The sequence below is a fragment of the Vombatus ursinus genome, unplaced genomic scaffold (assembly GCF_900497805.2).
Source record: "Vombatus ursinus unplaced genomic scaffold, bare-nosed wombat genome assembly UNPS02009173.1, whole genome shotgun sequence".
In the NCBI taxonomy this organism is placed as follows: Eukaryota; Metazoa; Chordata; class Mammalia; order Diprotodontia; family Vombatidae; genus Vombatus; species Vombatus ursinus.
The window spans coordinates 10,670,145-10,693,688 of NW_020948951.1; the positions used below are offsets into that span (position 1 = coordinate 10,670,145).

At 38.4% G+C, this 23,544-nt stretch overlaps 1 protein-coding gene and 1 pseudogene across 1 annotated transcript; both read left to right on the forward strand.

Annotated features, from left to right (window-relative positions):
* The first annotated feature begins 12,942 nt into the window (after positions 1–12,942).
* On the forward strand, positions 12,943–13,886 carry LOC114035104 (annotated as a pseudogene).
* Positions 13,887–22,196: 8,310 nt separating this feature from the next.
* On the forward strand, positions 22,197–23,135 carry LOC114035098 (olfactory receptor 7C1-like). The gene has a single exon (XM_027851073.1). The coding sequence runs from the start codon at positions 22,197–22,199 to the stop codon at positions 23,133–23,135; it is 939 nt and encodes a 312-aa protein (XP_027706874.1).
* The last annotated feature ends 409 nt before the right edge of the window (positions 23,136–23,544 follow it).

A 23,544-nucleotide genomic window follows, 5' to 3' on the forward strand; every position in this document is an offset into this window, starting at 1 on the left:
AAGAGAAATGACACAAGCTACTCAGAGAATGTGATACATTCTGAAGTCAGCATCGGGAAAAGCTGAGAGGACAACTTTAGCCTCAGTCTAAGATGGGATCCTCCTGGCTCAGATTCCCCATTATGTTCCTTTGAAAGGGAATATTACCCACCTGGCTATTCCTGAGTCTGGCTATGAGGTGGATTTGATACTGCATGGTTGGAAAACTGAATTATCTGAATCCAAACAGAGCTAAGGATGTTTTATCCTCTCATATTTGGGCCCTAAATCTAATCCCTGCTTTATATTTGGGCCCTGCAGTCTTTTCTGTCAGATTTGTGTCTTCCAAACTATAGGCCATTCACCTACAGTTGGTAGCAAACAGTGGGTAGCAGCCAATGTCTCCCCCCTGTTCCTTGGATGCAGCCTGTGCTTGGTTCCAGTCAACCTCCTCTTTAGGACCCCCTCGAGGCAGGGACAGCTCTATGCCCCTTGCCAGCAGGAAGCAGTTTCATAAACCAAGACTTTGGCCCCTTACCCCAAAAGAATTTTGGTCCCACTTGTTTGAGGGAGGAAGGATGGAGTTGGGATCTAGACCCCAGAAAGGAAAAACCCTGGACTTTTCCACATGGCCAAATCTCTGGCATTCACTTTAGGCTGTAATCCCATCAATTGACCTTTCATTGTGACTATACCCAATCTCTCAATTCTCTGTTACCCTTAATCTAGCATAGCTCTCCATTGTTTTACCTCCCTATGGCCCCTGGGCATTTCCTACCCTTAATCCTAGCTAGGTTCCATTCTCCCTTGACCACATGGTCCAGATCCCAAGAGTTCTATTCACCCCCGATTACTGGTCACTCTCATCCAGATCCTCCTTAGACCCCTCCTCCAGTCACCCCAAACTACTTGGCCACTCCTAGATCCCTCCCATAGTCTTTCTGTATATAAGATCCATGTTGTCTCCATTAAGATGCTTAGATTCTTAAAATCTAGCCATTGCTCAGATTCTTATAATCTGGCCAACAGCTCTCTAATGTTCAGACTCCTTAAGAGTCTGCCCAATATGGCAGATCTTTAATAAACCTTGTCTTTGGTTGAAAAAAAAAAGCAAGTCAGTGGATTTTAATGTCTAAGAGTGACATGGTCAGATCTGTACTTAAGGAAAATCACTTCAACAGCTATATGGAGGGTACGTGTGAATAGGAAGATACTGGCGGGGGGAGAAATTAGGAGACCTTCGTAATAAATTTGTTGAGAGTTTATATGTTTTGAATTAAAGAGGTGGCTATATGAGTAGTGAGGAGGGAATGAATGCAATGGCTCTTGTGGAGGTAGAAATAGCAAGATTTGGGAAACAAGTACATATGTAGGATGAGGAGAATGAGTAGTCTAGGCTGATGCTGTGGTTATGAACTTCTCAGGCTGGAAGAAGGGTGGTGCTTTCAATAAAAATAGGGAAATTCAGAAAAGGAGGAAATGATACCATAATGAGTTACATTTTGAAAATGTTGAGTTCACAGTATCTATGGAATCTATCTATCTATCTATCTATCTATCTATCTATCTATCTATCTATCTATCTATCTATCTATCATCTATCTATCTATCTCTAGTATCCAATAGGCGGTTGGATAACACATGTCTGGAGTTCAGGAGAAAGAGCTGGATAAATATTGACCTGGGAGTCATTTCCACAAAATGATAAATGGCAAATTTAAGCAAAATATAGTTTCTATCATTCATCTCTTTGGATTTTATCAACTTTATTGTTGTTTTATTTTAGATCATGATGGCAGCTCCTGTTCTTTTGGAGTCACCAGAAATAAAATAGATTTTTATTCTATCTCTTCATTTTCACTTAATATGTTTGCTTCAAATGTGTTTCTTTTATGCAGAAAATTCTTGTGTTGTACTTTCTTATCCATTTTGTATCCTTTTTTATTATGGAATTTAACTTGTTTAGATTTAGGGTTGTAATGGTTCACTTTGTGTTTAATTTTGTCACTTAGTAATGATAATAATAATGAGGTAGCATTTATATCATGTTTTATTGATTACAAAGCACTTCACATGTTATCTTATTTGATCCTCACAAGTCTGAATTTTGTACTGTTATTATTCCTATTTTACAGAAGAAAAAATTGAGCCTGAAAAATGTTAAGTGACACAGCTAGGAAGTTTCTGAGTGAAGATTTGATCTCAGGTCTTCCTAACTCCAAGTCTAGTACCCTAGCCTGACTTTAAAAATACTTGGGGGAACCAGCAAAAGAGATTGATTAACCTAAGTAGTGACTTAATAATGTTTTCCTCATTAATGGGTATATCAAAGAAGGAGTACACAAACAATTAATGACTGTGAAAAGAGAATGATTATGATGAAATACCAAAATTGAGGGACAGAGTTAAAGCAGTCCTCAAAGGAAAAGTTACATGCCTGAAAACAGGTGTTAACAAAATAGGCAAACAAAAGATTAATGAACCCAGTGTACAGTTTTTAAAAAAGAAGAGAATCAATAAATTAACAACTTCAAAACGATCACAAAAGAAGGACTCTAAAAAATTAGAGGAAAGGGAGAGAAAAAACATACAAATTGTAAAGGTAAAAACTTGTACTTTGAAAACTCTAACATAATTTTTAAAAATCTCAGGAGGCAGAAAGCAAAATTTCCAAACTAAAAATGAACAAGGTGAATTCACATGAGAGAAGGTGGATCCACAACAGAATTCTTTTTTGATAAAAAACTTATTGGAACTTACTATATGCATTTATATGATAGAAAAAGTAAGAACTTAAAGAAAATGCATGATTATCTCCTCCCCAATAGATTCCCAAATTAACAGCATATGAGATAGACATCATAAACAATCCGACCTCAGAGAGCAAAACTATATCATAAGGGAAGTACTAAGTGGGGGGGGACTGGTCTAGATGGATTTAGAGGGTAAATTCTGTTAAAAATTTAAGGAAAAATGAGTAGCTATGCTACATAAATTATTCTCAATAATTGAAAAATAAACATCTTGCCAAACTCCTCTATCAGATAATTATGGTCTTAATACCTAAACTAGTGAGAGATAAAGTAGAGAAAGAGAACTATAGGCCAATATCATTAATGAATAAAATCTTAGCAAAAGATTACCATATTATAGCCAAAAAAAGCATTCACTCTGACCACAGTATCTTGTTTCTTCTTGCATCCTGATCCTTCTTCCTTGCTGACTAAACTTCTGGAGCTCAGACAAGCTCCAGGCTCTGTTCTCTACCTGCTTGGTGCATTGTGATAACACTTTAGGAAGTACAATGATAATTAGGAGATCATTAAGAGGAGGGCAATGGATATAACTGATAATTATACCTCTTCAGACCCTCATAGGTTGGTTTCTGGCACCACCATTCAGGAAATCAACTGTACAAGGACAAGATAGAAGAGTTCTGACAAAGAAAAAATTATTTGAAAATTATCTGGAGTTTTTTAGTGGATTGTAAACCCAATATGAATCAGCAATAACATGACAGGCAAAAAAGTCATGACAGGGTTAATACCTTCCACCAAAAAGATTATCCCATTGTCCTCAGCCATGTTCAGAACACATTTGAAGTTCTGTGTTCAGTTCTAGGTACCACAATTTAGAAAGGACATTGATAATCTAGAGAGGATCCATGAGAGAACAAACAGGGTGGTGAAGGGCCCATGAAGCTGAAGAAACTAAGGTTTCTTGGCCTAGAGAAGAGGAAATGTAGGGGGATGGCATAACTCTCTTCACATATTTAAAGGATGTATGTAAGAGAGAAGTGGGATTTGTTCTGCAAGGATTCAGAGGGCAGAATTAGGGCTTTGGGTGGAACTTGAAGAGACATATTTTGACTCAATACAAAAGAAAAGTTCCTCACAATGAGAGTTATTACAGAGTGGAATATGCTTCCTTAAAAAGCTGAGAGGTCTCCCTTCCATGGGGGTCTTCAAAGGAAGACTAGATGCTCACTTGCCAAGTAAGTTGTAAAATGGATTGTTTGTGTAGTACTGTTTTCTCCTAAGTTTTCCTTGAGGAGCCTTCCATAGCTTTATGATTTTACTATTCTAATTGAGGAATGGATAGCCCAAACCCTTCTGTCATAGCAAATCACTGTCCTCTGTCTCTGCTGTTGGTTGTGCAAGTGGACTTGCCCTGTCCACAGTATCTCCTAATTTATCCTAGTGCTCAATGGTCAATGATGCTTTGAGCAAATTTTATATGGTGTTCATAAACTGGTCATTTCTAAATGTGACTCTTTTGGTTTCAAAGACTGTCTGGAAAGAATCTCCTAGGAGCGGACCAAATACCTATCATTTTGGTGATTTGGGGGTCTCTGGACTACATCATATAATTATAGTAATAATAACAATAGAAACCATAGCAATAAAATATGGATATAGAGATTTAATTTATATACATTATTTTATTTGATCATCACAAACTATGTAAGATAGGGTTTATTATGAACATTTTATTGATTCAAAAACTGAGGCTAAAAGATTAAGTGACTTGCCCAGAAATGCAAAGCTCTTAAGTATCAAAAGTGGTATTCAAACCTAAATCTTTCCAATCAAAACCCCTCTATCCACCATACTCCTCACAATGATGACTTGAAATGACTAAAAAACTATTAATATATTATGAATTGAAGTGAATTTATTTAAATAGAGATATCAAGGATCTTTGATTACTTGAGCAAATGTTCAACATTGAACTTTTAATGAAATAATAAAGGTGGGGTTTTTTTTAAAAGATCTTGAACAACTCTGAAGGACTCATGATGAAAAATGCTATCCATTCCCAGAGAAAGAACTGGTGGAGTCTGAATACAGATCAAAGCGAACTTTTTAAACTTTATTTTTCTTGGGATTTTGTGTGTGGGGGTTCTGTTTTCTTTTATAACATGACTAATAACGAAAATATGTTTTGCATGAATACACAAAGACCACAAAAAAGTCTTGACCAGTTATAATAGTGAGCCAAATCTAATTAGATGAAATTTAATAGGAATAAACATGTGGTCTTAGACTTGGGTTGGGAGGGCAAATGACAAAGTTAATATGTATGAGAACCAATTAAAGGAATTTGAGATGTTTGTCCTGAATAAGAGAAGACTTTAGTTGGACATAACAGCTGTCTTCATGGGTTTGAAATTATCTCATGTGGAAAAGTGATTGGATTTGTTCTGCTTGGCCCCTGAAGATGCAATGAGGAAAGATGAGGTAAACCCACAAGGAGGCCAATTTCAGCTCAGCAGAAGCAAAAACTTTCTTGCAATTAAAACACTACAACAGCAGCATGGGATGCCCTGGGAAGCACTGGATTCCTTGTTGGGAACATAGTAGATGATTCAAACTGAACTGAAGAGCCTCTGAGGTACTTTCCTGCTCATGATCTACAGGGTTTGGCAACTTCATGTGTGATATTGGACAGCTCCTACTGTTAAGAAGACTTCTGCTATGGTTTCCTGCCCCATAGAGAGTTCAGCTGTTCAGGGATAAGATACACAATTATATGTTTTTTCTAATGAGGAGTCTGGGGGATTGAGCCTTTTAGGCAGTAGAAATTTCAAATATTCTTCCTGTTTCTCCACAGCTCTCTCAGGCCAAGAGGGAGTCTGCTTGTGCCTCTCAGAGATATCAGCCCATCTGCTTGAAATCCTGAACTTTTTCTGGGACCCGGAGGATCTGCCTTGCCCTCCATTTGAAGAGATACTGTCAGCCAAACCTGGCCCATTGGTTATGTTCAGTAACAGATTGGAGGTAGGAAGTACTGGGAAGGGAAAGAGTAAAAGAAGTTGGAAGTAAGAGAAAAGAGAAGCAGCCTATTGTGCTCAGAAGCCTAAGGAGATTCTCCCAAACCCAGTACAGATGAAATCATAGCCTAATCCAGTCAATATAGCAAGAAAATCTGACCTATTTCAGAATCTACTTGAAAGCCCAATGTTCAGCCCAAGACCAAGTTTGGAGGAAAAGCAAAGGAAAGTCAAATAAGCCTTATACTTTGAGTCATGTTCAGGTTCCTTCCTTGCCAATAAGTCCTTGGTTTAATTATTTTCATTCTTGGGCCCTGAGTCATAAAATGGGAATCAAAATTTTTTTATTCATTTCACAGTGGGTTTTTTTGTGAGAGTTAAATGAGATCATCTTTGTGGAATTTTTCTGGTGACCTTAAATCATTTCAGAAAGATAAATTTTTATTTTTGCCAAATAGCAGAGACATGAGTCCATTGTGCATCAATCCTTTTCAGCCAAGTGTAATCTAAGCACCAGGGACAATCTTTAGCCAGAGGTAAGTCTCAGATGCCTCAATGGGAAGCTTAGTACAGACAGAGGCTTATACCCCTAATCCCAGCTAAAAGGGACTGGGATATGATAAAGCTCTTTTCATACAAATTGTAGATGATGCCTGTGATTCTGTTTTTTTTATTTTTATTTTTGTATTCTCTTACTTTTCCTGCTACTTAATACTATTTTCTTTTTTCAATTACATGTAAAGATAGTTTTCAACATTAACTTTTATAAGATTTTGAGTTCCAATATTTTTTCTCCTTCCCTCCCTTCCCTCTCCTTCCCCAAGATGGCAAGCAATCTGATATAAGTTATACATGCACAATCATGTTAAACATATTTCCACATTAGTCATGTTGTGAAAGAAGAATCAGAACAAAAGGGAAAAACACAAGAAAGAAAAACCAAAAGAAGTTAAAATACTATGCTTTGATCTGCATTCAGACTCCATAGCTCTTTCTCTGGATGTGGATAGTACTTTCTATCATGAATTGTCTTAGATCATTGTATTGCTGAGAAGAGCTAAGTTTATTAAAATTGGTCATCGCATAATGTTGCTATTACTGTGTACAATGTTCTTCTCATTCTGCTCACTTCACTCAGCATCAATTCATGTAAGTCTTTATAGGTTTTTCTGAAATCTGCCTTCTTATCATTTCTTATAACACAATAGTATTCCATTACATTCAAATACCAAAACTTGTTCAACCATTCCTCAATTGGTGGGCCTCCCTTCAATGTCCAATTCTTTGCCAGCACAAAAAGGGCTGTTATAAAATTTTTGTACGTGTGGTTCCTTTCCCCTTTTTATGGGGATACAGAGCTGGTTCAGAGTGTATGCACAATTTTATAGCCCTTTGGGCATAGTTTCAAATTGCTCTCCAAAATGATTGGATCAGTTCACAAATCCACCAACAGTGCAATAGTGTGCCAATTTTACCACATCTTCTCCAACATTTATCTTTTTCCTTTTCTGTCATACTAGCCAATCTTATATGTGTGAGGTGGTACCTCAGAGTTGTTTTAATTTGAATTCCTCTAATTAATAGTCATTTAAATCATTTTTCATATGACTATAGATAGCTGTAATTTTTTCATCTGAAAACTGCTTGTTCATGTTCATTGTTCAATTTATCAATTAACTCCTATGATTCTATAGACCTCTGAAAGGCATTGTACCCTGAGCTTATCACTCAGGGCACAAATCACAGGGTCAAAGTGTGTGGATAAGGGCAGGGGAGGTGATGGAAGGACTTCCTACCCTATTAACAACTGATCTGTAGGCTGAAACCATTTCCTATAATATGAAGCTAGTGAAAATCATAGGGCGTTTTCAGAAGATGGGCTGGAATTCCTAGAGAGATTATCAGGGAAAATATATGTGAAGGACACAGCAGAGACTCTATAGTATTTGGAGTATAGTCCACCAATGTACCAAGGTATCTGGTTGTCCCTTTTACAGACATTATTTTATGATGTGTGAAAGATCACTGCAATGTATATGCACTTTCCTTCGATTTTGTTAAATTCAACAGAACAGTTGTCTCTGACTCACACATCACTTCCTATTGTCTGTTACTTATTATCCTAATATAATGTAGTTTTTAAATTGATTTTGTCATCTCTTATGTACCTTATCCACTTGGTCTTTTTCCTTTTCTCTTTCTACTTCTGATAGGGATAGGACCAGATAATCTGAAATTCTGATTCATTATTTCTGCTTGTATTATATTCCTCTCTCCCACTCTCCTTCATTTCTACCTTCTATTCTTATCCCCATTGCTCTGTATGCACAGACTTTTCCTGAGGATACTGACACAAAAATCAGCTTATGAAAAATAACCAGTATTTTTCGAATTCTACTATGAGGAACTATTCCTATCTAGGAAGTGTTTGGTACCAGGTTGTTTAATGGTATACCATGCAACCTTACTGTGAACTAGAGACTTTGATCAATTGTCAGTTAGTTGCTGCATTTATCTGCCTCTAAGGATGTGGGGATGATTGGGCTGGGGGAAGAGAGACAGAGAAAGGAGCCAGAAAAGGTTAGAAGGGCATTAAGGAATAGAGATGATTGGGTGTGTGATATCATGGTAGGGGGAGACAATTTTTTTCAAGTATTTGAAGGATGGCCATAAAAAAGATTGGATGTGTTGTGCTTGACCTCAAAGAGCGGAATAGGAATAATGCATGGAAGTTGCAAAAAAAAATTTTCATCTTGATAGAAGGAAAAACTTCCTAAGAATTACAGCATTGTGACTCTACAAGAAACTCAGGCAGACATTGCATCATGCCTAGCAGGAATTTCATGGGCATTCTGGGAAGGGGAGAAATGGAGCTTTAGGAAAAGGACTTCCATAAGCTGTATGACCCCTTTGTAACAAGTACTCTCCCCTGCATGATCTCTGTATTTGCCGGAGAGTATATTTCTGCCGTATTTCCTTTGGAGTGGTGGGTTATTTTATACAAACTGGTCATACTATTCAACCTTAGTAAACACCCCTTTTTAGAAACCCATTAAATCTGTCCAATTAAAATGAACTCAAAATGAAAAGAGGAATCATATTGGTGGAAGGTTATAAGTATTTAAGTTTATAAATATTAGAGAACCATCCCCAAATACCTCAGGGATACCCCTAGAACCTTGAGGGGAAAGATAATTGTTGTCTTCTAGGGACCCAACTTGCTTATCTGACTGTGGGTTAGGAGAATAACCCCATAGTATATCCTACACATGTGAAAAAGACTTGAGGATCTCAGTAGGGGATAAGGTAAATATGAATCAGCACCTCTTTTGGCCTGGGCACGATAATCCTTCTGGGGTATTCCTATCTCTTACTGGCCATCAACTGCAACAGGAACTCATATTGCTACTACCACCAACACCATCCCCAAAATGAGGAAGAAACTACCTTTCTTCATGTCTCCAAGTATTGTCTCTTTTGGGTTTCAAGGTATCTGCTTCTAATACATATGTGCCCTGCTTCTACCTTTTCTGGAGTGGGAGGTATATTTAAGTATCTGAAGGGCTAGCGAGAAGAATTAGACCTTCTTTTCCCTTAGCCTAGAGAGGACATGGCAAAAAGACAAATTTGGACTTGATATCAGAAAAAAAAGAAACCAGCAAACAAAATTCTTAACATTTACTTAAAAGCTTTCCAAATGTGGAATGGGCTCTATCAGGAGATGGTGGGTTCCTGCTCATGGGAGGCCTTCAAGTAACAGCTGGATTATGCCTTCTTATCTGAAACATGACCTTTCATCATCACCCCTGTTGTGGATCTCAAATTCATGGCTCAGAGCCCAGGGCCTTCTCACTCTTCAACATCATTCTCCAATGTCACCCTCCTTTTCCACATTGGTGAGTTCCTTCAGGGAGTTCCTCATTTTGGGAAAGAACTCAGGTTTGTCCTTCTTTGTTCTCCTCTTGTCTGTGCCTCTGAGTCTCCAGGCTCTGTCACCATACCCTTATACTGCTACCTTCATCCTCCCTGCCTCACCCCTCTTATTTCTTCTTTTTGTATCCCTAGCACTTAGGACTGTGTCTGTTGCATAGCAAATTTTAAATAAATGCACACTGCCTGCCTAATCATCTTGGAAGAGCTTAATATGTGCTTTTCATAGCCACATTGCATTTTCCATAGATCATATAGGGAGAATTCTTATTTAGATATAGGTTAGACTAAATGACTTCAGTGGTCCACTTCAGTTCTGAGGTTCAGTGCTTCTAGAATTCTCAGAGGGATTCACCTTCTAGAAATTCTGTCTCATTTACTCGAACTGTTCTCAATTTTACTAGTTAATACAAAGAACCTAGAAGGTGGTCCTGTCCTTGTTTGAGGTTAACTCTACCCTCAAGTCTTAGGTGGAGGACTTACTCCATTCCTTCCTGAAACATCTTCCTAGACTAAATAGGCCCATTTAATCCTGGATCCATCTTCCATCCACAGTATTGTTAGCCTCGGCCACACATTCCAGTGTGTTTTTTCCTTTTCCAAGTCATATGCATCATAGGAAAGAAAGTTAAAAGATAGGGCCAGCTGGGATGGACTTTAGAATATAGAATGTCAGAGTTTTGAGGGGTTATAGAAGACATGTCAGAACTGGAAGATGTTATTGCCTGGAGGTCCCAGAATCATTTCAAAGCTGATTGGAGCAGAGCCTCAGAGAGGTGCCCTTTCATATACATATATATATATATATATATATATACACATATATATATATATGTCTCTGTGTGTTTGTATTTGTGTGTGTGTGTGCGTGTGTGTACATATCCCTTGGCTGTCTCAGGGGGGACCTAGCAACACAGAGTCACCCAATCCTGGAAGGTTGATCCCATCCACTAACAACTATGTGTAGCTACAGCACATAAGAAAAGGAAAACACGCAAGCCCTAGACTCCCCCCTCATACAAGTCCATAATTCATTTAAAATTATCTGAAAGCTTCTAGCAGACAGTAAACTAACTATGAGTCAGCAGTGATAGGGCAGACAAAATAATCTAAACATATATTACCCTTCATTAAAGGAGACATAGCTTCCCATAAGAATGAGGTGATCATTCCATTGTCCTTGATCAGTCAAACTTTGTCTGAAATTTTGCACTTAGTTCTGGATACCACAACTTAGAAAGGATATTGATAATCTGGAGAGGAGGTAAGGGAGAGTGACCAGGATAGGCAAGGCCCATGAAGATCAGTCAAAGGAACTAGAGTTTCTTGGCCAAAAGGAGAGAAAACATATGCAATACTGGCTAACTGTCTTCACATGTTTACAGAGTTGTTATGTGGGAGAGAAATGAGACTCAGAGGGTAGACTGAGAACATTGGATAGGACTTGAAAACAGATATATTTTGGCTCAGTAGAAGGGAAAGTGAGAGCAATTATATTTTTATGTCCTTTTTCCCAGCAGAAAAGTCAGGCCCATGTTATGAGGAAATGAAGTGAGAGAGTAGAATAGGCTTCTTCAGGAAACTGAGAGTTTTCCCTTCCATGGAGGTTTTCAAGGCGAGGTGAGATGCCCACATTCCAGATAAATTGTAGAGTGGATTTTTTGGTGTGGTATAGTTTTATGCTATATGTCCTATATAGTCCTTTCCATCTCTTCGTGATTTTATGATTCCAATTAAAAAATGGATACCCAAAGCCCTTCCATCATACCAGATCACCGCCCTCTCTCTCTGCTATTGGCTACAGACCTGCCATTATAGACCTGCCCTGCCTATAGTATCTCTTTCTTACTTTTTAACATTTAAGTGTATCTTTTTTTGTGCCCTTTAAAAAACATTTTAAATTTATTTTATTCTGAACTTAAGAAATAAAGTAAGCATTTTATCAATATAGTAGAATAGAAAAAAAGGCACCTATACATGAAATTGTAAATCTATTAAATAAAACTTGCTATTCCTTTTAAATATATAATAAAGTTATCACATAACTTTCTTGTCTTTTCTTGTTCTTCTCCACCCCCCATATATATGTATATATATGCAAAATCATTCTATGCATACTTCTATTTATCAATTCTTTCTCTGCATGCAGATACCATGTTCCATCATATGTCCATTGTAGTTAATCTGTGTATTTGTAATAGTCAAAATGACTTAGTTGCTCAAACTCATTCTTAAAATAATATTGCTGTTGGTGTATACAATGTTCTCTTGGTTCTGCTCATTTCACTCTTCATTATTTCACATAAGTCTGTCCATGTTTTTCTAAGATCATCAAGGTCATCATTCTTATAGCACAGCAGAACTGTAAGTATAAGACAAGGATATAAATATAAGATAAGTCATGCTATTAGATAGTGATCATATACCACAACTTGTTGAGCCATTCCCCAATTGATTGATGGGCATCCCCACAATTTCCAGTTCTTTGATATCACAAACAGAACTGTTATAAATATTTTAGAACATATGGGTTCTTCTCTTTTTCCCGTAATTATCTTTAGAAAAAGCATTAGGAGTGAAATTTTAGGTCAAAGGGCAGAGAGAGTTTGATAAATCTTTGGGCATAATTCTATATTGATTTCCAAAATTGTTGGATCAATTCACAGTTCCACCAACAATGAATTAACGTTCCCATTTTCCCACATTCCTTCCAACAGTTTTTTACTTTCCCCTTCAATCATTTTTGCCAATCTGATAGGTGTAAAATGGTGTCTCAAGGTTGTCTTAATTTGCATTTCTATAATCAATAATGACTTAGAGCATTTTCATATGACTATAAGTTGTTTTGATTTCTTCATCAGAAAATTGTTCATGTCCTTTGGCTATTTTATCAATTGAGGAATAGTATCTCTTTCTTTATTCCAGTGCTCAAGGGTCATTGATGCTTAGAGCAGATTTGAGATGTTGTTCTTAAATTAGTCATTCATAAATGTGGTTGTTCATGTTTCAAAGACTGTCTGAACTAGAAGGAATCTTAGGAGTCATTAGGTCCAAGTCCTTTGTCTTGCGTTGAAGTGGAATGTGGAAATAGTGACTTGTCCAAGATCACATAGGTAATAAGTGGTAGAGAGAGGGACAGAACTGAGAAATTCTAAGCCAGAGGCTGGTCAGAGACAGAGTTCTTTCCATTTCATATACAAGGATAACTGGATTTTCATGTCATGCTCTTCTCATTTCTTTTTCCCAGCAGAAAAGTCAGCTCCATGGTACCAGGAAACCAAACACTATTCACTGAATTCATCCTCTTGGGATTTTCTGAAAAACCAGATGAGCAGAGGCCCCTCTTTGGGCTGTTCTTGGGCATGTATTTGGTCACAGTGGTTGGGAACCTGCTCATAATGTTGGCCATTGGCTCTGACTCTCACCTCCACACTCCCATGTACTTCTTCCTATTCAACTTGTCCTTTGTAGATATCTGTGTGGTAACCACCACAGTCCCCAAGATGCTGGTGAGCATCTTCACACAGAACAAGGCCATCTTCTAGGCTGACTGTCTTGCCCAGATGTACTCCTTTATGTTTTTCATTGCTTTGGACAATTTTCTCCTCACTGCAACGGCCTATGACCGTTTTGTGGCTATCTGTCATCCTCTACACTATACAGCCATCATGTGCCCTCGCTTCTGTGGACTGCTGGTGCTGCTCTCCTGGATTATAAGCTTTCTAAACTCCCTTCTTCACAGCCTGATGGTGACACGGATCTCCCTTTCTGTTCAGACCATGAAATTCACCACTTCTTTTGTGATCTTGCTGAGGTTCTGAAACTCTCCTGTTCTGACACTCTCATCAATTATGTCTTGCTATATCTTCTTACTGCACTGCTGGGTTTTCTCCCTTTCACAGGGATCCTTTTCTCTTATATTCAGATCTGTTCTTCCATTTTGAAAGTCCCATCTGCTCAGGGTAAGTATAAAGCCTTTTCTACCTGTGGATCTCACCTCTCTGTTGTTTCCTTATTCTATGGCACAGGGCTTGGAGTACATTTGAGCTCCTTAGCTACCCACTCTGCCTGGAAGAGCACTGTTGCCTCAGCAATGTATGCTGTAGTCACCCCCATGTTGAATCCTTTTATCTATACGCTAAGGAATAAGGACATAAAAGGTGCCCTTAGGAGGCTCATTAGCAGAATAGTCTCCTCTCAATGATGGGCCTGGCTCCTGGTCCTTGGAATAAGACACTGGTATTACTGAGGAAAATATTGAGAGGCAGAAATCTTGTGTTCTTTCATTCTCTCCCCACTCAAATCTATCCTCTATTTAGCCCCTACAAGTGATTTTCCTAAAGTACAGGTCTGATTTGTCACCCTTCTCCCATTGAATACCAGTGACTTCCTATTTCCTCTAGGATTAAATACAAAATCCTCCATTTGACATTCAGATCCCTTTATAACCTAAATCCTTTCTACCTTTCCAGTCTCCTAATACCTTACTCCCTACCACATACCCTTGGCTTCAATATCCCCTCTTTGGGGTTCCATGAGCAAGACACTCTATTTCTGGACTCTGGGCATTTTTTCAGGCTCTCCCCGATGTCTGGAATGCTCTCTCTTCTCAATTGCACCTACTGTCTACTTTTGCTGCTTTTTAGTCCCAAATTTTAAAAAATCCCTTCTTTTACTGGAAGTCCTTCCCAACTCCTCTTAATTCTAGTCTCTTCCCTTTGTTAATGATTTATCAATCATAATTAGTATGCATGAACTCAATTTATTAATCATTACTGTATTAAGCACTATGAATCCTGTGCACAGTTTGTTTGTATGTGTTTGTTTGCATGTTGCCTCTTCCATTAGATTGTGTGATCCTTGAGGTCAAGGACTGTCATTCCTTCATTTTTTATCTCCAATACTTAGCACAGTGACTGACACATAGCTGCTGCTTAATAAATGTTGATTGATAAATCTCAAGGTTCCTACCTTACTAGCGCATTCTGCTCATTCATTATAAATGACTTTGATCTTTTTTCTTCATGGCCCCTATTTCTGGAGTTTCTACCACAATGACAACTGGTTGAACATATCCTGCATCCTCAAGATATTTTGTAATTTAACAAAATGCTGGTTATGGAGTGACAATGCCCAGATTTTAAGCCTCAGTTTTATGAGCCCTGTGCCCTTGGCCAAGTCACTTAATATCTTTATCTTTCAATTTCTTTATTTCTGAAGTGGGAGTTGGAAGACTTGCCCTGACTACCTATTTTTGTACATCAAATCAAATATTGTTTATGAAAATGCTTTGTAAGACCTTGTGATAGAAAATGCTATCCACATCCAAAGAAAGAAGTGTGGAATTTGAATGCAGATCGAAACATATTGTTTACTATTTTTTTCTCTACTGTTGAGTTTTGTTTTTTCTTTCTGGTGGTTCCTCCTATTGGTTCTAACTTTTACTTACAACACCACTAATGCGAAAATATGTTTAATAGGAATGTATATATATATAGCATATATCAGATTGTGTGCTGTCTTAGGGAAGGTTCTCTGCTCCAGCATCTTAAATCATGAAATAATCCTCTCTAGATCCAAAATTAACCTGAAAAAAAAAAAGGGATTATTCATTTTTGGTTTGAACTTTCAATCACAGGGAACATCTTTACATAATAATATATCCATTCACATTTTCCAGCTGACTGCTCCAAGGCAAAGTTGGTTGAATATCTCATATGTTTTCAGTGTCTGTTTATGGCCTCTGGTAAGTCCTTGCATTTTCAGTGGTATGAAATAAAGGATACTCTATATTGCATTTGAGTGTTACCTTGAGGTTATGTAAGTGACCTGGGCACTCAGCCAACATCTGGTGATTCTAGATAGGAACTATAAGGGGCAGGTAGGTGGTGCAATGCATAAATCACCAGCCTTGGATTCAGGAAGACCTTGGTTCAAATCCAGCCTCAGACACCTAACACTTACTAGCTGTGTGACCTTGGGAAAGTCACTTAACCCCATTGGCTAGTTGAAAACAAAATATAAAATATATATATATATATATATATATATGAACTATAACTAAATTTTACTTTGAATTTTTCTTGAGAATAAACCCTGGGACTAGGGTATAACAAGTCAAAGAAGGAAAAGTGTTATTTGGGGGTTTAGCCCATAAGAGTGGGCTAAATACCTATCATGTTGGTGATTTGGAGGTGTCTGGATGACATAATATAGTTATAGTAATAATAACAATAAGAAACAATAGCAATAAAATATGTATTTCTAGATTTAGGTTTTTAGTTCCCTTTACATACATGATTTTATTTGATCATGATAAAAACTGAGTAATATAGTATAATAATGCAAATAACATTTCATTGATTCAGAAACTGATATTCAGATAGATTAAGTGACTTGCTCAGAGATACAAAGCTAGTAAGTATCAAAAGCTGTATTAAAACCCAAACCTTTTGAATCAAAACCCCTCTGTCAACTATTCTGTACTTGTCCTAAGGATGCCTTAGAATGACTAAAAAATTACTGATACTCTATGAATTAAAATGAATTAATTTAAAAAGAATTAAAAAGTGAGTTTGGTTAATTGAGCAAACATTTAATGAAACAATAAAGTTGTTTTGAACAACTTGAAATCTTGGACAACTCTGAAGAACTTATGATGAAAAGTGATATCCATCTGCAGAGAAAGAACTGATAGAGTCTGAATACAGATCAAAGCATACTCTTTAAACTTTGTTTATTTTTCTTGGGGTTTTTTGGGGGGAGTTGATTTCTTTTATAAAAAGACTAATATGAAAATGTTTTCCGTGTCTACACATGAATAACCAAAAAAAAAGTTCTTGACCAATTATAATATTGAGCCAAATATAATTAGATGAAATTTAATAGCAATAAATGTCTGGTCTTAAACTTGGGTTGGGAAGGCAAATGACAACGATAATATGTATGAGGATCATTTAGAGGAACTTGAGATGTCTGTCCTGAGAAAGAGAAGACTTTAGTTGGACATGACAGCTGTCTTCATGGGTTTGAAATTATCTTATGCAGATGAGTGTTTGGACTTGTTCTGCTTGGCCCCAGAAGATGCAATGAGGGAAAAAGAGATAAACTATGAGGAGGCCAATTTTGGCTCAGTAGAAGCAAAAACTTTCTTGCAATTAAAACACTACAACAGGAGCATGGGATGCCCTAGGAAGCAGTGGATTCCTTGTTAGGAACATAGTAGAAGATTCAGATTGAACTGAAGAGCCTCTGAGGTACTTTCCTGCTCAAGATCCCCAGGGTTTGGTAACTTCATATGTGATGTTGGACAGCTCTCACTGTTAGGAAGATTTCTGCCATATCTTCCTGCCCCATAGAGAGTTCAGCTGTTCAGGGATACAATTATATGATTTTTCTAATGAAGAGTTTGGAGAATTGAGCCTCTCAGGCACTAGAACTTTCAAATAGTCTTCCTGTTCTTCCACAGGACCAGATACAAGCTTTCTCAGGCCAGGATGGAGTCTGCTTGTGCCTCCCAGAGATATCAGTCCAACTGCCTGAAATTCTCCACTTTTTGGAGGACCCAAAGTGTCTGTGTTCCTTGTCCTCCATTCCGAGAGATGCAGTCAGACAAACTTGGCCCACTGGTTATGTTCAGTAACTGATTGGAGATAGGAAGTGTTGGGAAGGGAGAGAGGAAAAGAAGGGGGAAGTAAGGGAAAAGAGAAGCAGTCAACTGTTGCTCAGGAATTTAAGGAGATTCTCCCAAACCTAGCACAGATGAAATCATATCCTAATCCAAGTGATAGAGCAAAAAATTGTGACCTACTTCAGGGTCTACTTGAAAGCCCAGAGTTCAACCCAGGACCAAATTTGGAGAAAAAGTAAGGAAAAGTAGAATAAGCCTTGTATCCTAAGTCATGTACAGGTTTCATCCTTGCCAATAAGAGTTTGGTCTAATTATTTTTATTTTTGGGCCCTGAGCCATAAAATGGGGATCAAAAATACCTTATTGACTTCATGGTGGTTTTTTTGTGAGAGTCAAGTGAGGTCATCTTTTTCCAATTTTTTGGTGATATTAAATGATTTCAGAAAGATAAATTTTTATTTTTGTCATAATAGAAGAGATATGAGTCCATTGTGGCCCAATCCATTTCAGCCAAATGTAATTCAAACATTAGGGAAAATCTTTAGCCAGAGATAACTCTCAGATGCCCTAATAAGAAGCCTAGTAAAGACAGAGGGGTTATCACCCTAATGCCAGATAAAAGGTACTGGGCTATGGTAAGGCTCTTTTCATACAAATTGTAGATGACACCTATGGTTCTAGAGACCTCTGAAAGGTATTGTACACTGAGGTTGTGTCTCAGGGCACAGGTCACAGGGTCAAGGAGTGTGGGTAAGGACAGGGGAGGTGATAGAAGGACTCCCTACCCAAATAACAGCTGATAGGTGGGCTGAAACAATTTCCTATAATCTGAAACTAGTCAGAAACAGAGCTTCAAGACTAAGGGCTGGAATTCCTAGGGAGATTGTCAGGAAGAAATATATGAGAAGGACATGGGCAAAAACTGTATGGTATTTGGAGTATAGTAATATCAGTTTACCAAGATATCTGGTTGTCCCTTTTGTAGACATTATTTTATGAAGTATGAAAGATCACTGCAATGTATGTGCACTTTATTTAGATTTTTTAAAAAATTCAGCAGGAGCAGTTTTCTCTTTGACTCACGCATCACTTCCTACTGCCTGCTACCTCTTCTCCTAATGTAATTTTGATTGATTTTATCATCTCTTACGAACCTTGTTTACTTGGTACTTTTTTCCTTCTCTCTTTCTGCTTCTGATAGGGGTAGGACCAGATGATCTGAAATCCTGACTTATTATTCCTGATTCTATTATATTCCTCTCTCCCACTCTCATTCCTTTCTACCTTCTATTCCTATCCCCATTGCTCTGAATGCTCAGACATTTGCTGAGGATACGACAAAAATCATCTTATGAAAGGTAACCAGTATTTCTTGAGTTCTATTATGAGGAACTATTCCTACCCAGGAAGTGTTTGCTACCAGGTTGTTTAGTGGTATACAGTGCAACCCTACTGTGAACTAGTTGTCAGTTAGTTGCTGCATTTTGCTACCTCTAATGATGTGGGGATGATTGGGCTAGAAGAAGAGAGACAGAGAAAGGAGCCAGAAAAGGTTAGAAGGTTGTTAAGGAATAGAGAAGATTGGGTGTGTGGTATCATGGCAGGGGGAGACAATTGCTTTCAAGTATTTGAAGGACTGTTATGAGAAAGATTAGGTGTGTTTTGCCTGACCTCAGAGAGCTGAACTAGGAATAATGCATGGAAATTGCAAAAAAAAAATTCAATTTGATAAAAGGAAAACATTCCTAATAATTATAGCATTTCCACGAAGTACAGGCTGACATTACACCATGCCAAGGAGGAATTTCATGAGAGTTGCAGGAAGGGGAAAAAGCACCATGAGGAAAAGGACTTTAACAGGCTGTGCTATCACTTTGAAACAAGTAGTCACTCCCCCTGCGTGATCTCTCTACTTGTGGGAGAGTAAATCACTGCTGTTTTTTTCTTTGGAGTGGTGAGTTATTTTATACAAACTGTTTGTACTCAAACCTTAGTAAACACCCCTGTCTAGTAACCCATTAAGTCTGTCTGATATCAGCTCAAAATTACTAGAGGAATCACTCTGGTGGAACTTCTTAAGTATTTAAGTTTATAAATATTAGAGAACCATGCCCAAACACCTCAGAGCTACCCTTAGAACCTTGAGAGGAAAGATAGTTGTTGTGTTCTAGGGACACAACTTGGTGGTCTGAATGTGGGTTAGGAGAGTAACCGCAGTGTATATTCCATACATGTGAAAAGGATGAGGACCTTTGTTGGTCATAAGGTAAGTATGAATCAGCACAGACCTCCTTTGGCCTGGACATAATAACCCTTCTGGGAGATTCTTCTCTCTTACTGGCCATCAACCCCAACAGGATCTAGTCTTACTACTACCACTCACACCACCCAAAAAATGAGGAAGAAACTCCTTTTCTTCATCTCTCCAAGTATTCTCTTTTGGATTTCAAGGTATCAGCCTACAATAGATATGTGCTCTGCTCCAACCTCTTCTGGAGTGGTAGCTATCTTTAAGCATTTGAAAGGCTAGAAAGAGGAATGAAATGTTTTCCTTAGCCTAGAGAGGAGGTGGCAAAGAGCCAAATTTAGACTTGATCTTAGAAAACAAATGAACTTCTTAATAAGTAAAGCTTTACACATATGAAATGAGCTCTATCAGGAGGTTGTGGATTCCTGCTCATTGGAGGTCTTCAAGCAACAGCTGGATAATGACTTCTCACCTGTAAAATGACATTTCATCACTCTCTCTGCTGTGTTTCGGACTCTGTGTATTTCAAAGTTCTAACTCAGAGCCCAGGGCCTTCTCATTCTTCAGCATAATTCCCCCATGCCACCCTCCTTTTCCCATTGGTGAGTTCCTTCAAGGGAGTTCCCAATTTTGGGAAAGAGCTCAGGTTTTTCCTTCTTCATTCTCCTGTCTGTGCCTCTGAGTCTCCAGGAACTGTCACCATGTCCTTGGGGTACCTTCCCCCTTTCTGTCTCACCCATGTTATTTCTTGTTTTTGTATCCCTAGCACTTAGCACAGTGTTTGTCACATAGTAAATTTTTCATAAATGCATACTGCCTGGGTTACCATGTAGGAAGAATTCAGTATGTGATTTTCATAGCCACATCACATTTTCCATGGGTCATATGGGGAGAATTCTTATTTAGCTATAGGTTGCACTAAATAACTTCTGGAGTTCACTTCAATTCTGAGGTCCAACGCTTCTAGAACTCTTAGAGGGACTAGGCTTCTAGAAATTCTGTCTCTTTTATTCAGATTGTTTCTGACTTTTCTTGTTGATATAAAGAACACACTATGTAGCTCTGAAATTGTTTGAAGTTCTTAACTTGACCCTAAAGCCTTAGACCTGACTCCATTCTCTCTAGAATAACCTTCCTAGACTGAATAGTCCCCTTTAATCCTGGATCCATCTTCCATCTAAAATATTGTTAGCCTGGGTCATGTGCTCCATTGAGGTTTTTTCCCTTTCAAAACCACATGCATCATAAGAAAGGATCTTAAAAATACAGTCAGCTAGGATGGGCTTTAGAATGTAGGATGTCTCAGCTTCAAAGGACTAAAGAATAAGAGTCAGAACTGGAAGGTGTCATTGCCTGGAGCTCCCAAAACTCTTTCCAGGCTGATGGGGCAGAGTCTCAGAGAGGTACACTTTCACATATACAGCCCTAGGCTATCACAAGGGATCATTAGCAACACAAGGTCACCAAATACTGGAAGGATGATCTCATCCACTACCAACTATGTGTAGCTACAGCATACAAGAAAGGGAAAAGCACACAAGCCCCTCAAGAGCACATTCCCCAACACACAAGACCATTATTCATTTAAACATGATCTAGAGGTTTCCAGTAGGTTGTAAACTCACTATAAGTCAGCAAAGGGCAGACGAAATAACCTTAAGAAAACTTAATCTACATTAAAGGAGACATAGCTTCCAATAAGAAGGAGGTGAACATCCCATTGTCTTTGACCATAGTCAGAACTCATCTGAAATTCTGTGTTTAGTTCTGGATACTGCAATTTAGAAAGGACATGGATGATCTGGAGAGGATACAAGATAAGGAAGGGTCTGTGTAGATCAGCTGAAGGAATTAGAGTTTCTTGGCAAAAAGGAGAGAAAACAGGCAATATGGGTTAACTGTCTTCACATATTTAAAGGGATATTATGTGGGAGAGAAAAGGGATTTGTTCTGCAAGGACTCAGAGCATAGAACGAGAGCATTGGATGGAACTTGAAAACAATCATATTTTGACTCAATAGAAAGGAAAGTAATGGCAAACCAAGAGTGGAATAAACTCTCTCAGGAAGTGGAGATGTTTCCTTTCCATGGAGGTCTTCAAGGAATGGCCAGATGCCCAATTGCCAGGTATATTTTTGTGCCAGGATTTTTATGGGGTACAGTTTTGTCCTACATGTTCTATGAGGTCCCTTCCATTACTGTGAGATTTTACGATTTCATTTGAAGAAAGGAGAGCCCAAATTTTCAATCATATGAGATCCTTGTCCTCTCTCTCTGCTGTTGTCTGCAAGAACAGTCCTGCCCTGCCCATGGTGATTCTTAGGCAAATTTCAGATGGGATTCATAAAATGTTCACTTCTACTTGTGGTTGTTCATGTTTCAAAGACTGTCTGAATTGGAAGGAATCTTAGAGGTCATTAGATGCAAGTTTTTTGTCTTGCATGGAGGTGGTATGTGGAAATAGTGATTTGTCCAAGATCACAAAGGTAATAAGTGGCAGAGAGAGGGACAGAACTCAGAAATTTTAAGTCAGAGTCTAGTCGGAGTAGGATTTCTTTCCATTTCATGTACAAGGATAAGTGTATTTTCACGTCAAGCTCTTCTCATTTCTTTTTCCCAGCAGAAGAGTCAGCCCCATGGTACCAGGAAACCAAACACAATTCACTGAATTTATTCTCCTGGGATTTTCTGAAAAATCAGAGCAGCAGGGCCTCCTCTTTGGGCTGTTTTTGGGCATGTATTTGGTCACAGTGGTGGGAAACCAACTCAGAATGCTGGCCATTGGCTCTGACTCTCACCTCCACACCCCCATGTACTTCTTCCTTTCCAACTTTTCCTTTGTGGATATCTGTGTGGTGTCCACCACAGTCCCCAAGATGCTGGTGAGCATCTTGACACAAAACAAGGTCATCTCCTATGCTGGTTGTCTTACCCAGATGTACTTCTTTATTGTTTTTGGTGGTTTGGACAATTTCCTCCTCACTGCAATGGCCTATGACCATTTTGTGGCTATCTGTCATGCTCTACACTATGCAGCCAAAATGAGCTCCGATGTCTGTAGCCTACTGGTTCTGCTCTCCTGGATAATAAGCCTTCTAGATTCCCTCCTTTACTGTCTGATGGTAACACGGCTCTCCCTCTGCACAGACCATGAAATTCAGCACTTCTTTTTTGATCTTGCTGAGGTTCTGAAACTCTCTTGTTCTGATACTCTCACCAATTATGCCTTAATATATTTTGCTGCTGGACTATTGGATTTTCTCCCACTCGTAGGGATCCTTTTCTCTTATACTCAAATCTGTTCTTCCATTTTGAAATTTCCATCTGCTCAGTGTAAGTATAAAGCCTTTTCTATCTGTGGATCTCATCTCTCTGTTGTTTCCTTATTCTATGGCACAGGATTTGGAGTATATTTGAGCTCCTCTGCTACCAACTCTTCCTGGAAGAGCACAGTTGCCTCAGCAATGTATGCTGTGGTCACCCCCATGCTGAACCCTTTCATCTATACACTGAGGAATAAGGACATAAAAGATGCCCTTAGGAGGCTCATTAGTAGAATAGCCACCTCTCAGTGATGGGGCTGGCTCCTGATATTTACAATAAGAAAAAGGTACTTCTGGGGAAAATATTGGGAGGCAGGAGTCTTGGATTCCTTAATACTCTACAACACTCAAATGCATCCTCCATTTAGCCACAAAGGTAATTTTCCTAAAGCGTAGTTCTGACCTTGTCACTCCTCCTAAGCAATGAATATCAGGGATTCCCTACTGCCTCCAGGATGAAATAAAAAATCCTCTGTTTGTTATTCAATTCCCTTTGTAACCTAGTCCCTTTCTACCTTTCCAGTTTTCTAATATCTTACTGCACATCATGTACTCAGCCCTGGTGAGCTTTTTGCCATTCCATGAACAAGATACTCCGTATATTAACTCTGGGTATTTTCATGGACTGTCCTCCATGTCTGGAAATCTCAATCCACTCCAC